Source organism: Eurytemora carolleeae, unplaced genomic scaffold, assembly GCF_000591075.1.
Source record: "Eurytemora carolleeae unplaced genomic scaffold, Eaff_2.0 scaffold27, whole genome shotgun sequence".
Lineage (NCBI taxonomy): Eukaryota > Metazoa > Arthropoda > Copepoda > Calanoida > Temoridae > Eurytemora > Eurytemora carolleeae.
Window position 1 is genome coordinate 426,532 of NW_019396259.1, and position 17,870 is coordinate 444,401.

The following is a 17,870-nucleotide window of genomic DNA, read 5'->3' on the forward strand; positions in this document are numbered from 1 at the left end:
CATAGACAATGTATAATCAAAGACAAGTGGAGCTATATATTACTTTTCACCATGGACAAAGTATAAACAACAATGGAGTTGTTTATTCTATTCTACCGTTGCAAAGTATAAACAAGCGGGTCTGTTGTTTATTCATTTGTTTATTATTGTTTATTGAATAAATAGACAAAATCAGTTGTGATGTTTGTTATCCCCATAGAATTAGTAAAACGAAGAAGGCATTTGTTAATCATTTCCATAGACAACGCATTGTATAGACACAATAAGTTGTAATGTTTATTATTTGCATAGAAACACAGAAGGAAACGGGTGTATTTTGGCGTTTACGTCTTGAAAACAAAAGCTAAAAACAAGTGTTTTAAATTCCTAAAATTGAAATGTATGCTACAGTTAAACCCCAAATAAGCCATACATCGAAAGAATAATCAAATGTCGTATTCTTAACTTTCTGATAATGGAATGTTGCAGATATTTAGTTTTTTAATTGAATGATTGTATGCAGCTCTTTAAAACTGTTCCCGCATATTCATGACTATTTATTTATTTTCTCAAATACTGAGATTTAAGTAAAATAGAATAAAACCCATTGTCAAGACGACATTTGATAAGTTCTTTCGATGTATGGTTTATTTAGGAGAAAGTTAGTGAGTTAAATTAAATGTCAAGGCATTGCGACATTTAAAGATGACCTAGATCTTAAAAATGATATTGTTGCAGTATAAAATGGATTGTAAATATTATAAAATATGATATAAACATTATAAATGGTTTTTTGGCGCTTCCAAGTCCTTTTATATTTTATACAGCCTCATTTTGTGTGCGCATCTCATGGAAAATACTGTTTTCTTATATAATATATTATTTTTTTTTCAGAAAAAATTGTATTGGTCGGTGAAATGAAAGCATTAATTGCTCTTTGCTTGCTTGCATTGAGTTTTCAAGGTAAATTATAAATAGAGTACTCAGGACTCACAAAAACTAAAAATACTTTATACATTGTCTATTCCAATAAATTATAACTTGATTCTAGATTCTTGATATATTCAAAAGGTCCAATTAGCACGAGACACAACAATGGTGCAGTGTAAACAGGCCCATTTCATTTAATTAGTGATTTAACAAGTGTCTAATAAAACTATTTGCTTTGTAATAACGTCAAATACACTTAAGTGATGCTTACAATGTCGTCTTCCTATTCAAATGTTTTCTGGTTATCACTGTATATATGTATTGTAGAAGCGATATATTTTCCAGGGGGACTTACATTTTTTTCTTTACAGGGGGCTCAGCTCTCCCCTCGTAGAACCTAAAAACCCGCTAAAACTGGTCCAGGGGGTGGGGGGCTGAGACGAAATACCCCCCCCCCTCCCTCCACGAATATCCCTCTGATGTAAATAGTTACCCACAAAGAATGAGACTGTAAAGACGACCTGAAACTAATTAAATATGACGATCCCGAGTTTAAATAAAGTATTCTGCTCATCTAAATGATTTAATAAAGAAAGCTACAAATTTACAATCCCAGAGAATCATTAATACAAGGAAACAGATAATATAAATTCTGTAATGTCATCTTTGAAGTCTCATCCTTTGTGGATAACCCTGTATTGTACGTATCAACGTAGTAAGCCAACATGATAAATGTCGCCTTCTTAAAGAAAATTATGTCTTATTTTAGTTGGTTTCTGTAAAAAGAATTGGGATTGGGAGAGAAAAACTTTTTCATTTTTGGAATTGGATGAAAATGAGGAAAAGGAGGAAAAAGATGAAAATATTGAGGAAATGCAAGAAATAGATGATATAATGAACATGCTGAAAGAAGATGAAGATGAAAATACAGCGGTAATTTTTTAATGAAACTCAGAACCCCCTTGCATTTTCTTTTTTGTGAACCCATGTACATACACAATTTTTTAGCATACAAGTCAAATGATCTTAGTTTGACAACGTGAAAATTATGTTTTGTTTTTCTCGCGTTAGCCTAAATGTTTGCATTGCAAATTTTAGAATTAATTTAAAAGTCGATTTACAATTGCAGGGGATATTAGTTCCAAAACTAATTCTTGGTCCATTTCTAACACTGAGCGTTAGAAATGGGCCAAATCTGCAAAGTTATCTTTTTCAAGAGTAGAACAAACATACGCCAAATATTTATAAAAAATGGGTAAACTATATATTGAAACAATAAATGTCAATATTAAACTAACAATAAGGTGTGAGAATTAGTTTTTAATGACTCTTGATTTCATTTTCGAACATATCCCTATTTTGAAACATTTACCGGATTTCAGCTCATGTCGCGTTTTCGAAACATATCCTGGTTTTGAGACAATTACCGGAATTCATATGAATGTCAATTTTCAAGTATTTAAGCACTTATGAAACAAAAAAAGATTTTTTGATAAGGTAAAATAGAAACAAAATAGAAAATAAAAACAAGATGTTCTTTTGTAATTTAAAAATCATTACAGCATTGAAAAATCAAAATATTAATATCATTTATTCTTACAATATAGATTTAACTTGAAATGCGGGAAACTGTTTTGTCTCGGAAACGCGACATTGTTTCAAATTCAGGATATGTTCGAAAATGAAAAACCTGACATTGTCTTGAAAACGGTCAAGAGATGTAATATAAAAAAGAACTCCTTTTATAATTTTTATTTAAATAAAAAGTTTAAACTTGGGAATTCTTGTCCTCGTCATGTTTAATAAAATGTTAGTTATCGTTTTTATTATCGACTTTTACTCTGGATATGGGCCGGGATCCCAAAAACCCAGTCTTTCAATTTGTGCCCATTTCTAACACTCAGTGTTAGAAATGGGCAAAGTGTTAGTTTTGGAACTAATGTCCCCTGAATTGTAAATCAAGATATATAAAACTATCAATTTAATCCAGAACAATCCCTTTGGTTTACATTTAATCAAATGAAAGCAGTGGAAGAAAATATTTCCTGAAAGTTTACCAAACTGCACAAACTGCACAATCTATTTGGCAAATGTCGACAATGTTTCATTCAAACGACACACAACTTGGAAACCAATCCAATAAAATTATCTAGTTTCAAATAATGCCTTTCTTTTCAGGTTTTGCGCAAATTGTTTTTTTTAATATCTTTTGCAAAAGAGTGCGAATTTTATGATTAGTTAAAGTGGTAAGCGTTTGTATCAATACAATGCTTACAACTTTCTGGCAAGCTTTTACATGATCAGAGATTTACAGAGCGTCCCATATCATATTAGATTATATCCAATCTTTAACGCCAAAATACGCACATAATACTCACAAAACCTAGCATTTTCTGCAACACTTTTTTTCTATTAGCCTTATTAAATTTTTCAAAATGATTCATTCTTTTTAAATTTCCTGATTTGTCCCCCAAATCTTAATTTAGACCCATTGACGCGGTCTAATTTGATGTGGGGCACCCTGTATATGAAAGAAATGAGTAGATTGGTAAAATAAACTATCTGTGAGGTAGGGTTTCCACGAAATGACCATATTTTTGGCGCAAAATTTTCTTATAAATAATTTGTTTGCGAACTTTTGCGCATATTTTGCTAATGAAGAGAATAAGTTTTGCGTAATTTGCGCAAAACCGAAAGTAAAGTGCAAAGCGTAAATTATTAGGCAAAACATGTTATTGCAAATGGACCAAAATTGACGGTTTCAGCACAGAATCAAACAAATGAATGTTTATTAAAAATGTACATAGAAATAAATTATGATTCTGCTGATCTCAATTGGTTACTTTTTGTTACAAAATCTTCAAATTGAGGGATAAATATGAATAAAACAGAAATCAGAAGTTTAAAATTTGAAAAAATAATCACAGTTTTTATTGTTGTCTGAATCTTTGTATCAAAGGTCTAAGCTTAAGACAACACTAAAACTTAGTCATCAAATTTGAAGTGTGGCAACTTTTTGTAGGACTAGACATATTTAATATAAAAATACTTCGCGTCTGTTTTTATCTTAAGTTTAAAATGAGTAATTGGCAAAATGCTGCTCGACTTTGTTTTGAGATCGTGCACATCTTATTTTGAAGTGTGCCATCATGTATCAAGTTTTAAAATAGAGTTTTAGGCAAGTAATCATTTCCTTTTTAGTTATTAAAATAATACGGAAAAAAGTTCAATCTCATAGATAACTAATTTATACAGTTTACGCCTTTATTTAAACTTTTACTGACAATTTGTTCCACAAAATTGCACAAAACAGAATAACGCGGAAAAGCGCATTTTGCGCGAAATGAAGTTTGCGAATGATTGTCCAAAGTACTATATTGTCGCGCAAAAATGTAGCGCAAAGAAAGCAAAATTTTCGCTTTCTTTCGCAAAAATTGCGCAAAAGTTTTGCGAATGGAAACCCTATTCTGAAGACACAGAGAAATGTAAAATTTTGGTTTTGGTTTTTTTGACCGAAAACGAACGAAATTCTCAATATCTCTGTCTGGGAATATTGATTGCACAAAGAAGGAAGATGATGTTTTGGAAAGGCCATGACTAGAGGATTGTATGATTTAATTGTTTTATGTAAAAGTAGAGGTTGACGAGCGAATGCCGCAAATATATTTTCATTTCTTAGACGACCTTCATTTCGTCCTTTTACTGTCATATATATATATATATGATTATAAAAGATTAATGTAATAATATTAAACATTTATTGTTCAAAACAAAACTTAGGCTAAATACATCATTTAAAAAAATGCACAAATCTAATACTGCTTGTACAATATGCAGGATCATTGTACCGGGGTACACTGTGGACCTGGCCGTGAATGCACAGAAGGAAAGTGTACATGTGTTAAAGGTAAATATGTCCAATGCAGGGTTATATATTATTTTCCAAGCGTCAAAAAAAATTGAAGAATAGAGAAAATAGAAAGAGAAAAAAATTATGCTTACGTATTGAATTTTGAGATTAAAGCTTTTTGTCGAGGAGGAAAATCCTAAATGTACATTGTACATTAAAGAATATATTACGCGGCATTATTTTCATATTGAAAGTATGTCATTTAAGTTTAAAAGAACATTTTCTAAAAAAAAAGGAATTTAAATTTTTCATTTTTACCTGGTGAAACAAGGAAAAGGGAAATAAAATACCATCATCTTAAGGTGGTTAAAAACAAAGCATCCAGTGCAGTTTTTGCTTTGTCAAGTGTAAAAAATTTTCTTCCTAGTAATATTAAACTAACCATTTACAACTCATTATTTCGATCATTTATAGAATATGCAATTTCAGCCTGGGGATGTAACAAATGTTCAGAAATGAAACAAATTCACATTTTACAGAAACGAGCAATACGATTAATTGATAACTCAAAAGCCACGTCTCATAGTGATCCTCTTTTCCTTAAGTATAAGATTCTAAAGATTAATGATCTGGTAGACTTTAACCAAGCTATATTTATGTATAAATATACACATAAACTTCTTCCTGCATCTTTTGAAAATATTTTTAAAAAGCTTGGAAACTTTGAAAGATCTCTTAACTATCAACTTGACATTCTCAAAATGTGCTCATTACAGTATTTACCATCAAGCTCTCTTCTTAAGATGTGGAATAAACTGCCTCTTGACTTAAAAAGAAGCAACTCTCTAAGTATATTTAAAAATAGACTACTAAATTCTCTTTTTGAAAATTATAGGACAATGTGTTATAAACCGAATTGCTATTCATGTAAAACTAATTAGATATGTTTTAATAAGCTTTGATATTTGTTGTGTACATGTCTGAAAATTACTTTAAACTCTAGTTATTTGAATTTATGTATAAACTATTTTGCATATTATAAATTCGCACCCTGATCTCTAATCGTTCTCCTTAAATCTATTTATTTGAAATATTTTGTTATTATTACTAACATTTATTTTAGCAATAAACTTTATCTTATCTTATCTTATTCACTATGACCTATACAAGGTTACCCCCAAAGGATGAGACTTCAGAGACGATTGTACAGAATTTTTTTTTTCTGTTTTCTTACATTCAGAGTTCCATGCAGATCAAAGCTGGCTTATCTTTGTGTGCTTAACCATTTGGTAAACCATAAAAATACTCAATTAAATGCAAAAACCAAAAATCAAGCTTTTAATCTTCATATTTTTTAGTTTTGAGTCGTCTTTACAGTCTTATCCTTTGTGGTTAACACTGTAGCTTGAAATCCCAGCTTTGGTTGGAAACTATTCTCTCTTTATATAAATAAAAGATATTTTTGTAGTCGACCCTAGAAACAATTTTCATCTTCCACCGATTGTTTTTTAAAAAGGGACAGACCGGCTATGTAAGGTAGTTAAACTGAGTATGCACTGCAGTGTCGTGTACAAATTCGTTAGGATTCATTTGAGACATATAAAACGTTTCCACAATGTATAATTACTGAGTTTGAGCTCAAAGTCGACGTTCAAAATGATGATTAGAAACATTAGAATTAGATGTTTAGGAACATATTTCTGGAAAGAAATTTGTCAATAAATCAATGTTAGAATTAATTATTTCCTTTTTCATCACTATATTGAATTTCTTACTTTCTATGAATTTATTCACAGATTTCTTCAAATTCTTCAAATGTCGTCTTTTTAATAAGAATTCCAGAAAATCTGCAGAAAATCTTTGCTATTAAAAAGAGATTAAAGAAACTATAATAAAAGAATAAGATTACTTATTTTGGATGACTAAACGAAACAACTGATTAGAAAACGTATCTACCCAAAAGTACGATTTTGAACGTCTACTTTACCCTTGAACTCAGGATTTGCACATCTTTAAAAAGTTTTATATGTCTCAAATTAATCCTAAAGAATTTGTCCACAACACTGCATACTCAGTTTATCTACCTAACAAAGCCGGTCTGTCCCTTTAAGCTAAAGACATTCCTATTGTTCTACTAAGTTCTCCAAATCAGAGTTTGAGGCAAGAGGTTCAAACTCCTTGAGTTAAATTTAATCGGACACACAAACACACAGACAAATACACAATCAGAGATTACTACTTATATATAATAGAAATGATTACTATCAAAGGAAGAAAATAATATCTTGAGAGGTTTCTTTTATGTTCAATTATATCAATATAAAAGTATAATATATATTTATTATTTTACACGTAATATAACTTGTTGCATTTTATAAAACACGACCCTGAGAACTCGGCTTTTCCTGGAATTCTAAACCTTGCTCAATAATAGTCAAACCATTAAACAAAAGTATATAAACAAAAGTAATTATTACCCCCCCCCCCTCCCTAATTCAAAATATTTTTCATCAACTTTTATACTTTTACTAAAATTGTTTTTTCCAGTTAATCGTATTTATATTTTTTCAATTTAAAAACATAATGTTTACGATTCATGATTATTCCCCTCCAGGGGACCTCCAGGCTCTTCCTGATTCATGGTTATTCCCCTCCAGGGGACCTCCAGGCTCTTCCTGATTCATGGTTATTCCCCTCCAGGGGACCTCCAGGCTCTTGCTGATAAAATTCATACTCTTCCCTTCTAGCCTTTCTCTTTATAATATACGTGTATCCCTCTAAAACACTTTTTCACCCACCTTATGTACGATGTACATTATCCCCCCTGGTTAGTCATATTTATAGGTAAAGACTGTATACGCTCGTGGATGACTTTATTTCCCTAAATACACTTTATTTCCCTGAATACACTTTATTTCCGTGGATAGTGGATTTACTTTATTCCCCTGAAAGACTGTATTCCCCCTTGTAGACGTTATTCCTTCTGACATACTTTACTCCTCTTGAAAGACTTTATTCCCCTGAAAGACTTTATTCCCCAGAAAGACTTTATTCCCCTTGATAGATTTTAATCCCCTTGATAGATTTTATTCCTCCTGAAAGACTTTATTCCTCCTGATAAACTGTATTCCTCCTGATAGGATGTGTTCCTCCTGATAGACTTTATTACTTCTGATAGACTGTATTCCCACTAATAGATGCATTCCCACAGATTTCTGTATTCCTCATGATTTAACGTATTCCCCTTAATAGACTGTATTCGCACTGATAGACTGTTTTCTCACTGAGTTTCACTGATAGACTGCATTCTCACCGAGAGAATTTATTCTCACTGAGAGAAGTTATACTCACTGAAAGACTGTAGTCTCACTGATAGACTGTATTCTCACTGAGAGAATTTATTCTCACTGATAGACTGTATTCGCACTGAGAGAATTTATTCTCACTGATAGACTGTATTCTCGCTGATAGACTGTATTCTCAATGAGAGAATTTATTCTCACTGATAGACTGTATTCTCACTGATATCTCAATGAGAGAATTTATTCTCACTGATAGACTGTATTCTCACTGATAGACTGTATTCTCGATGAGAGAATTTATTCTCACTGATAGACTGTATTCTCAATGAGAGAATTTATTCTCACTGATAGACTGTATTCTCAATGAGAGAATTTATTCTCACTGATAGACTGTATTCCTCATGATAGACTTTAATTGATGTTCTAGAATGTTCTGATGAGAAGGATGCTAGAAGATGGGTTTGCTCCAACCAAAACCAAACTTATAAATCAGACTGCACTCTCTACAGGTGTTTATTCCTAAAATATACAAAGGACTCCAGAGACGACAGTATTGAATTTATGCTACAATTCACGATATTTTGAACATTTCTTTCTTTCTTTGCCAAATCATTAAATAGACCTTTAAAATACTATATTAAAAGCAAAACACTTAGTTGTCATAAAGCTTTACAGTGTATCCCTTTCGAAAGTAACCCTATGTATCAGCATTCTACTTCAAGTTATCATTTCACTTTGTACGCTTACAGTGTACATGTCTTCTTTGGTTATTTCAAGTAATAAAGAAAGGAGGTGGCATCAGACCCCCCTCCCCCCAACCTCCCCTCTCTTTTAATACACTAAATACACTTGTTTTGATAAATGAATTAGGTTAAAGAAGGGGTGGACAATTCTAGAATACTGTGCAGAATTAATAAATTAAAGGGAACAGAGAAGGAGATGGCGACACTTAACATACCCCTTGGATGAACTGAAAACCTAATAATTTCATAATTGCAACGGGGGATGGCGACTGGACAACCCGCCCTCCAACCCCCCTCCCAAGCTCCTTCATTCGATATATATAGATCTCGGTGCTGGTGTGAAGAAAACAGCCAACACTGTGAGAAACCTGAGAACAGGTAAACTTTGAAAACAGGCTGTACCCGAAAAAAATCGGATTCAAATCGCCACTAATTTTACTTATCTATGAAAAAATGATTAAAAACGCTAATGCCTAAGAGGATAGAGTCAATATGAATTATAAATTAGTTGTGCTATTCCAGTCAAACCGTTAATAATTCAATTAAAGTAAAATTTTACAATTAATAAGTTACGTATTTTTTTGGATTTTTAATGAGTTAATATTTCATATTCTGTATTATTTTATACATTACATATTGAAACCGGCTTATTTAATTAAATTGATTGATTGATTTGTTGATTATTGATTGATTGCTTTTCCCAAGGCACCTTCATGTCGAATACTATGGAGAATGTCGAGATATCGGGACCTGCAGCGAGGACGAAATTGTCGACTTTCCTCGAAGAATGCGCGATTGGCTTTTTAGGAAACCGGAGATATAAAAACTATTTATTATGGAGTATTGACATACAAGTTTTATTAAAATTTAAATACTGACTTCTTTTCCAGATTTTGTTTTCAATGGCATTTTGCAAATTTTAAGTTTAAAAAACTTATTTTGTAAAATTTGGTTTTTCATCATTCTATAAAAACTATAAGAATAAAATCAATACATCTAGATTGCTTAAATGTCGTATTCATATCCCAAAGTTTCATGGGTATCCCTATATAAAGATTTGGGTCTTTTTTTCTAAATTTTTCCGATGTATGTTACAATTATTATGACATGTAGTGTGCTTGTTGAGTATCCTAATAATAGAACATATTTCAAAGCCTTAAGAATATTGAAATTGTTAAGTCTTCTCCACTGCTTTGAATTGCATTTGTCTGGTTCAAATCAAAAGTATATTTCAATATTCATATCATAACTATCTTCATTCTGTTTTAACATAGCTTTCTTCAAAACAAGCTTTCTCATGAAAACGCTTTATAATTGCAATAAGATGTAAAAATATGTTTTTATAAACTAGCATGCATCCCATACATAGAGATATGGGTTATGGTTTTTTCAGATTTTTCTGCTAGCTAATTTTTTGGGGGTTAGACTTGTCTGTAACTTATTTGCTGAATGAGTGTTGACTGTAAAACTAGCTCCAAGGAAATCTGTTTGAACAAAAACTGTTTTGTTAATTTGTTAATTAAATGAACAAAAAACTGTATTTCTGGTTTAGTGTAATGAAAGATTTGTCTGAACGTGCAGAAATCTCCGAAAAGTTCAAGCCGGTCAATCTAGACAACAGTCAGTCCACCAGGTACTGGTAGTGTAGGTCAACTTAGACCAGGTAGAGTGGTCAACTTTGACTAAGTAGGGTAGGTCAACTTAGACCGGATAAAGTAGGTCAGCTAATACCAGGTAGGGTTGGTAAACTCAGACCAGGTAGAGTATGTCAACTTAAGTAGGTTAACTTAGATATCTGAAAATTTGTAAAAATACTATTGTTCTTATGGTCTAACAAAATTATAAATTTATTGTCTTATTTGATGTATTTGATGATTAACTTTCAGAGTTTCAGTACACTGTAGATTCAAAATGTTAAGCTCTATGAATAGACGCTCGTTTACCCGGGTTAATTATAACAATATTAATGAAGCTAATAATGATTACAGCAAAAATAATGATATTGTAGATGGAGTGTGGCTGCAGTATGGAAATGGTGTGATCTGGATAAACATCCTCATGATAATATTGTTTCTAGACATGAACTTTTTCCACTCAGGAATATATCCTTCATTTCAAACAAATATTTTTTTTATTTGGAAAATTTTTTTTTAAAAATTTGTAAAAAAAAACACAATGGGACTGTCGAATTAAATTATTTAGAGCCTTAAAAGAGTTTTATGTCTGATTCACAAGATATTCTGGTTTTCCATTTGGAAAAATTGATAATTTTCTTTGCCGCATTTATGTATTAGAGAAAAAGAAAGAAAAAGACAGAATTCAATTCAATAAGTTGTATATAAAAAAAGTGAATAAAATTGTACCAAAAACGATTTACTATAAAAACAATCTTGGTTGAGTTATTTTAATCTCCATCCCTATTTTTAAAACGTCAAACCTATCAACGATATTTGGAACTTTGTCCTCAGTTTAATTTGTTTAATCAATTTAAGCATGAAGTTGCTTAAGGTTAAGTCTGGTGGTTTCTTTTTATTATGCCCGGATGAATTTACCCTAACAATTCTGTAGTAATTTTGTTCATTGCTCCAGGCAGCATTTAACTTGATGTTTCTTTTTATAAAAATAAACAATATCAAATCAAATCAAATCAATTGACTGCAGTAATAATGAATCATACCAGCTAAAAAAACATCAGAAATTTAAAAACTGTTTTCACAAAGCTCTCCTGTGATCCTTAATATAAATAATTTTTTAAGAATATATTTATATATAAACCCTTTTCATTCCACCATACACTTACAGTATTAGACATGTTTATTTGGTAAAACGTAAAACAACAATTTCAAAATGAACTGATTACGCATCTATAAAACCTTTAATATTCTAATCAATATGTCCTTGAAACCTGATGATGTCAACTATGATTGTTTGATCTAGCAGAAGTATTGAAATATCAGAGGTCTCCAAAACCAGGTGGAAATATGTATGGGTTTCTAGAGTTAATAATCATAAATTTTCCCAGCATTTCCAAAATGTGGTCCGCCTTTCGATATATTTGTTATTGCAGTCTTATTGTCCGAAATTAGTTTAATCGATGCCTTTAGTTTGGTTTGGTTTAGTTAGTTTTAGTTAGGTTTGTTTATCAATGAAAAAATGGATAATATTGCAGAGCACCTTTACACTCCCTGGAACGCTGTATTTCTCCCTTTCTGGACAGCTGTGATACAGATAACGATCATTCGATCACAATTCAGGTATGTGGTCTGATATCAGTGATCATTGTTTTTTTTTCGGGGTTTTAGAAGCAATTTCATTCATGCAGGAGCAAAATTGTATCTTAAGGTTAAAAATTGATATTTTGATAGTTAAAGAGAAGTGTAATTGAACAACAATATAAGCTGAGCTGCTTGAATGCATCAAATAGAACATTAAAAAAATAATAAATGTCCACTTTATTGACTTACAAGGCTAGAAAGTGTAAAGGAATTGAGGTATTGCCGCAAACTCAAATAATTTTTCTAATACCAATATATTTGTTACCTAATAGTGTTAACCTTTGATATCTTTTTCAACTTACAGGAGTCATAGTTGGAAATATCTAAGGTCTAAAACATTGTGTTGCAAAGATATAGGATTTTCACTGTATTTCTAGGAGTGGGCCGATTGCCTGGAGCTTGATATAGAAGATTTTATTCTTAGATGTGAAGATATTTAATTAAGCAAAATTTACATATAAAAAATATATTTATTTTTTTATCATATTTGAAATTGAAGATGACGTCAAAGGGATAAACTCTAGGTAAAGATTGTTTATGAAATGTCAAGTTGTGAAAAGTCCTTCATAGAAAAACAAATAAACATTTTGTAAAAAATCTTTCGATCATTTAAAAACGATTTTTATCAGTTATAAAAAATACGAAATATATCCGGCCATCTCTATATTTCAGTCCCCGACTCTTTTCTCTCTTAAAAGATTATTTCTCTCTTTTATTCTCTAGCATACTTCACGCTAAACTAAATATACCCTAGCAAATCCCATAATTATATACATCTTATATTGTCTGTAAACCTAAATGCGCATATCAATAACTACGCAAAACTTGTATTGCGATCAACCTAACCGAGCTACGTCTGTAAATAACTACGTTGAACCTGTAATATGGTTATCTTAACTATGTTAATATATAATGACGCAGAACTTGCAATTACGTCAATCAATTTAATCTGTAACATAGAAATATAAATAAACGTCAGTCGTAATACTCCACTTGTTTTACAGTGTCACAGTAATTATATTCCTCGTAGACCAACGAGAGGGTTTCAGTTTATCTGGTACGATCATATACCAAAGAATACAGATAAAGTTGTCTCCGGATTGACATTCATATTAAAGTATTGTTGAACTGACCATAGTTCTAATGGTTCGCCCAACAAAGTGAGAGGGATTGAGCATTGATTCAGATAAGGTCATGTATGGATTGAGATTGATAGTAAAGTATCATTGAACTTATTAGTTCTTATGCCTCGTAGACCAACGCGAAAGATTGAGTTGTACCTGGATTGATACGGGCCTGAAAGCGGTTTTAGAAGAAAGGCATTTTCTACAGATAGAGCTGTTCTAAAGACTAGGATTAAATACCATAGATAGAACTGTTCTGTAGGCAAGGATGGAATCATAGAGAATAGAATATATAGAGAGGAATTTACTGGAAAAAAGTGTAAAACGGCCATTTTGTTGTACTGTTTCCATACTGCAGGTGTACTTCACATATTTATGCTATATAACCTGTTGGGCCCTGGAATATCATTTTATAGAAAATCTAAAATTATTGTTAAAAGAAAACCAAATTATGAAATAGGCTGGTTTCATAATTGACCAATGATCATTTCACATAGACTCTATGCCTTCCACTTTACAAACGATGATTTTCCGTTATAACTATAAATCAAATGATGTTTTTATTCACCTAATTCATTATAAAGTTTATTTAACAGTTTAAAAAATTCGAAATTGAAATGGATAGGCTAGGGAACATACTGTATTAATGTACTCTACTGCATATAATTTGTGAACATTTACATGATTTGTACACTTTGAACTCCCTTTCAGGCTAGGGAACATACTGTATTAATGTACTCTACTGCATATAATTTGTGAACATTTACATGATTTGTACACTTTGAACTCCCTTTCAGGCTGAAAGGGACTGAAAAAAATCAGACCGAGAAATTCTTTTAATTCCTCTCTATATATTCTATTCTCTATGGATGGAATACCATGGCTAGAACTGTTCAATAGACAAGGATAAAATACCATGGATAAAACTGTTCAATAGGCAAGGATGGAATACCATGGATTGAACTGTTCAATAGGCAAGAATGGAATACCATGGATAGAACTGTTCTTTAGACAAGGATGGAATACCATGGATGGAACTGTTTAATAGACAAGGATAAAATACCATGGATAGAACTGTTCAATAGGCAAGGATGGAATTCCATGGATTGAACTGTTCAATAGGCAAGAATGGAATACCATGGATAGAACTGTTCTTTAGACAAAGATGGAATACCATGGATGTAACTGTTCTGTAGGCAAGGATGGAATACCATGGATAGAACTGTTCTGTAGGCAAGGATGGAATACCATAGATAGAACTGTTCTGTAGGGAAGGATGGAATACCATAGATAGAACTCTTATGTAGGCAAGGATGGAATACCATGGATAGAACAGTTCTATAGGCAAGGATGGAATACCATTGATAGAACTGTTCTGTAGGGAAGGATGGAATACCATTGATAGAACTGTTCTGTAGGCAAGGATGGAATACCATAGATAGTTAACTCTTATGTAGGCAAGGATGGAATACCATGGATAGAACTGTTCTATAGGTTAGGTTAACAATAAACAATTTGTTCCTGATAAATGAATAAACATTGTTAGGTTAATACAGGTTTACTCTTTTCTCTAGCGGATAATATTTAACCAAGGGGGCCATCAATACAAGATTACATAAATAAACAGTTCTCATATAGATACATAAATAGATAGATAAATAGATAAATAGATAAATAGATAAATAGATAGAGCTATAGATAAAGATATAAAAGATAAAAGAAACTTTTACGAAAAAAGAGATGAAAATGAAAGATAAAAATAAATTTATAAATAAACTAAATGTTATTTAATTCTCAATTACAATCTCAATTAAATGCTTTCTCTTGTAACCCCTAGAAAAGTATTGGCTTGATAAAGATAACAAAACATCACGGTTTAGAATTAGAAGGATAAGGAGGAGGATGGGGGGGGGGGAGGAAAGGAGTTGTGGGAGGAAGAAAAATTAGTGAGGGAGTGAAAGATAAGGATGGTAGGGTTTAAAGAAGTAGAAATATTGAGAAAGGGGGTAATGAAAGAAAGAAAAAAGGAAAAAGGGAAGAAAAGAAGGAGCTGACAAAAAAAAACAAGTGAAAGAAAAGTTAAAGGAGTAGTAGAAGAATGGAAAAAAAAGAATGACGAGAAGAGAATGAGAGAAGGAAGGAGAGAAAGAGAGAAGGAGAAAATTAGAAAAAGAGAGAAGAAGAGAAGGAGAGAAGGAGAGAAAGAGGGAAGAAGAGAAGGAGAGAAGGAGAGAAGGAGAGAAAGAGATAAGCAGAGCAGGAGCGAAGGAGAACAAGGGAAAGAAACTAATCAACTATGATATAAATATTTATCTCTCTATCTGACAGTATAAGAGATATTAAGAACAAGGGTAGAAACTAATCAACTATAATATAAATATTTATCTCTCTATCTAACAGTATAAAAGGTATTAAGAACAAGAGTAGAAACTAATCAACTATGATATAAATATTTATCTCTCTACCTGACAGTATAAACAATATATAGGGCTTTATTTCTTTTATCATATTTCTTCTTGAAATTATGAATATTTTAATTAGTTTGATAAGAATATTACAATGGAACCTCTCTTTATTAAACTTCCTGCATACTTAATCTTATTTTTCATTTCTTTCAACTTTCTTAATCCAAGAATTTTTTTTATTTTCTTTCCCTTTTTTGCCTTAAAAAAATGTCCAATTATTAACTAGCTGTACAACTGAACGCTTTAAAGGGAGTGACCGGCAATGGTTGGTGGTTGAACTGAATATGTAGTTTTTTGGAGAATTTTTTAGGTTTCATTTGAGACATTTAAACGTTTCCACTATGTATAATTGTTGAGTTTGAGAGCAAAGTCGACGTTCGAGATCATGGGTGGGAAAATTTTCCGAATTGTGTTTTTTTTTTAATTATTAAATAACGATAACTAAAATGTAAACAAAATTCTACAGTAAACTAGTTAGTTGTTTAGGAACAGTTTTAGAAAAAAAACTCTTATCATCGAATATAAGTAATCTTATTCAAATATCAGTATCTATAATCTCTTATTATTCACAAAGATTTTCTGCAGATTTTGTGGATTTTTCATGGAAAAGACGACATTTGAAGAATTTGTAGAAATTTATAGAAAATAAGAAATTCTATATAATGATGAAAACGAAATAGTTGATTCTAACATTGATTTAATGACAAATTTCTTTTGAGAAATATGCTCATAGAAACATCTAATTAGTTTACTATAGAATTTTTACCGTATTTTCGTCATCGTTATTTAATAATTTATCAAAAAACAATTCTGAAACAATTCATGATTTCAAACGTCGACTTTGCACTCAAACTCAGTAATCATACATCGTGGAAACGTTTTATGTGTCTCAAATGAATCTTTAAAAAATGTTCTACAATACTGCTTACTCAGTTCAACCTCCATAAATTGCCGGTCACTTCCTTTAAACCATTATTTATGAAACAATGAGGTTTAGCTACGCTCAGTATGATAAACGCCTGGTTTAAATAAATACTTTATTACTGACCAATTTTTCTTTATCAATTTAAGAAATAAGAAAATATGTCTATTCATGGTGACATGGCAGATCTGAGTTCTTCTTGCAACGTCTCTCTATCCGGTTTAGACTTGGATCGTCTTCCGCCACATTACTCCCCCCAAGAAGGAACGGCGGAGCCAAGGCGGAGCAGGAACTTCTTCCCCTAGCCTGTCTGTGCGGGTTTCTTCTCAGCACAACTGTAGGTTTGTTGAGGAAAGTCACAGATTTCTTCTTGGAGGCGGAAGAGTTCACAGCGGGGCGGAGGATGGCTCAGGAGAATGTCTTGCTGGGCGAAGAGGAGGACGTCCTCGAGGCGGAGGATCAGCTGGAACCACAGGGGAGTCTGAAAACACTGGCTTAAGACGATCAATCGAGACAGAATCCACCTTGTTACCAATCTGGAGGCAGAAGAACTTGTTCCGCCGCTCTAAAACCAAGTAAGGACCACGGTATAGAGGATTCTGAAGATCTAACTTAGAAAAGATGGTTGAACCTGTGACTCTAGAGGTGAAATCAGCAATATTAGGTAAAGGGTACCGATCAGGAACTGTAACAGTGTTCAATCTTCTGTAATCACCACAAGGACGCCAGCCTCCCTCCTTCTTTCTGACCATATGGAGAGGCGAAGACCAAGGAGAATTAGAGCGACGGATGATCCCAGCTTTCTCCATGGCAGAAAACTCTTGTTTGGCGGACGCCAACTTCTCCGGGTCCAGACGTCGAGCCTTCGCGAAAACCGGAGGTCCAGGTTGCGTGAGTAGATGGTGGGTAACTCCGTGACAAGGTTTAGAGGCCGTGAAACCGTCGGACGAGACCACATCTGGAAACTCTGCGAGGAGGTCCGTGATACACTGAGGAGTGGCGAGAAAGTTGGCTGTGAATGGGGCAGGCTTGGAATCTGGAGAGGTTGGCAAGACGATGGATGGAGAAGTCGGAGAATCAGCACTGAAAACCCTCTGATTGTATACATCGAGCAGGAGGTTGTAGTGCTTCAGAAAATCTGCACCCAGGATTGGAACAGCTACAGGAGCTAGTTGAAACGGCCACTCGAACCTGTGACTCCCGAATCGTAGAGGAATGACTCGAGAACCGGAGCATGATAGAGAGAAACCATCCGCTGTTAATAATTTCACTCCTGAATC

At 32.5% G+C, this 17,870-nt stretch overlaps 1 protein-coding gene across 1 annotated transcript; it reads left to right on the top strand.

Annotated features, from left to right (window-relative positions):
• Window positions 1–875: 875 nt before the first annotated feature.
• Window positions 876–12,563, top strand: LOC111699561 (SPARC). Its single transcript, XM_023470263.1, has 10 exons — window positions 876–942; window positions 1,679–1,842; window positions 4,747–4,816; window positions 8,489–8,570; window positions 9,129–9,182; window positions 9,510–9,611; window positions 10,357–10,437; window positions 10,813–10,902; window positions 11,974–12,058; window positions 12,457–12,563. The coding sequence occupies exons 1-10, from the start codon at window positions 897–899 to the stop codon at window positions 12,517–12,519; spliced, it is 837 nt and encodes a 278-aa protein (XP_023326031.1). The 5' UTR covers window positions 876–896; the 3' UTR covers window positions 12,520–12,563.
• The last annotated feature ends 5,307 nt before the right edge of the window (window positions 12,564–17,870 follow it).

Coding starts and splice junctions, on each gene's coding strand:
- LOC111699561 (XM_023470263.1), top strand. CDS start 897: ATGAAAGCATTAATTGCTCTTTGCTTGCTTGCATTGAGTTTTCAAG. Junction 4,817..8,488: donor AAAGTGTACATGTGTTAAAG/GTAAATATGTCC, acceptor TTGATGTTCTAG/AATGTTCTGATGAGAAGGAT. Junction 10,438..10,812: donor GACAACAGTCAGTCCACCAG/GTACTGGTAGTG, acceptor ATGATATTGTAG/ATGGAGTGTGGCTGCAGTAT.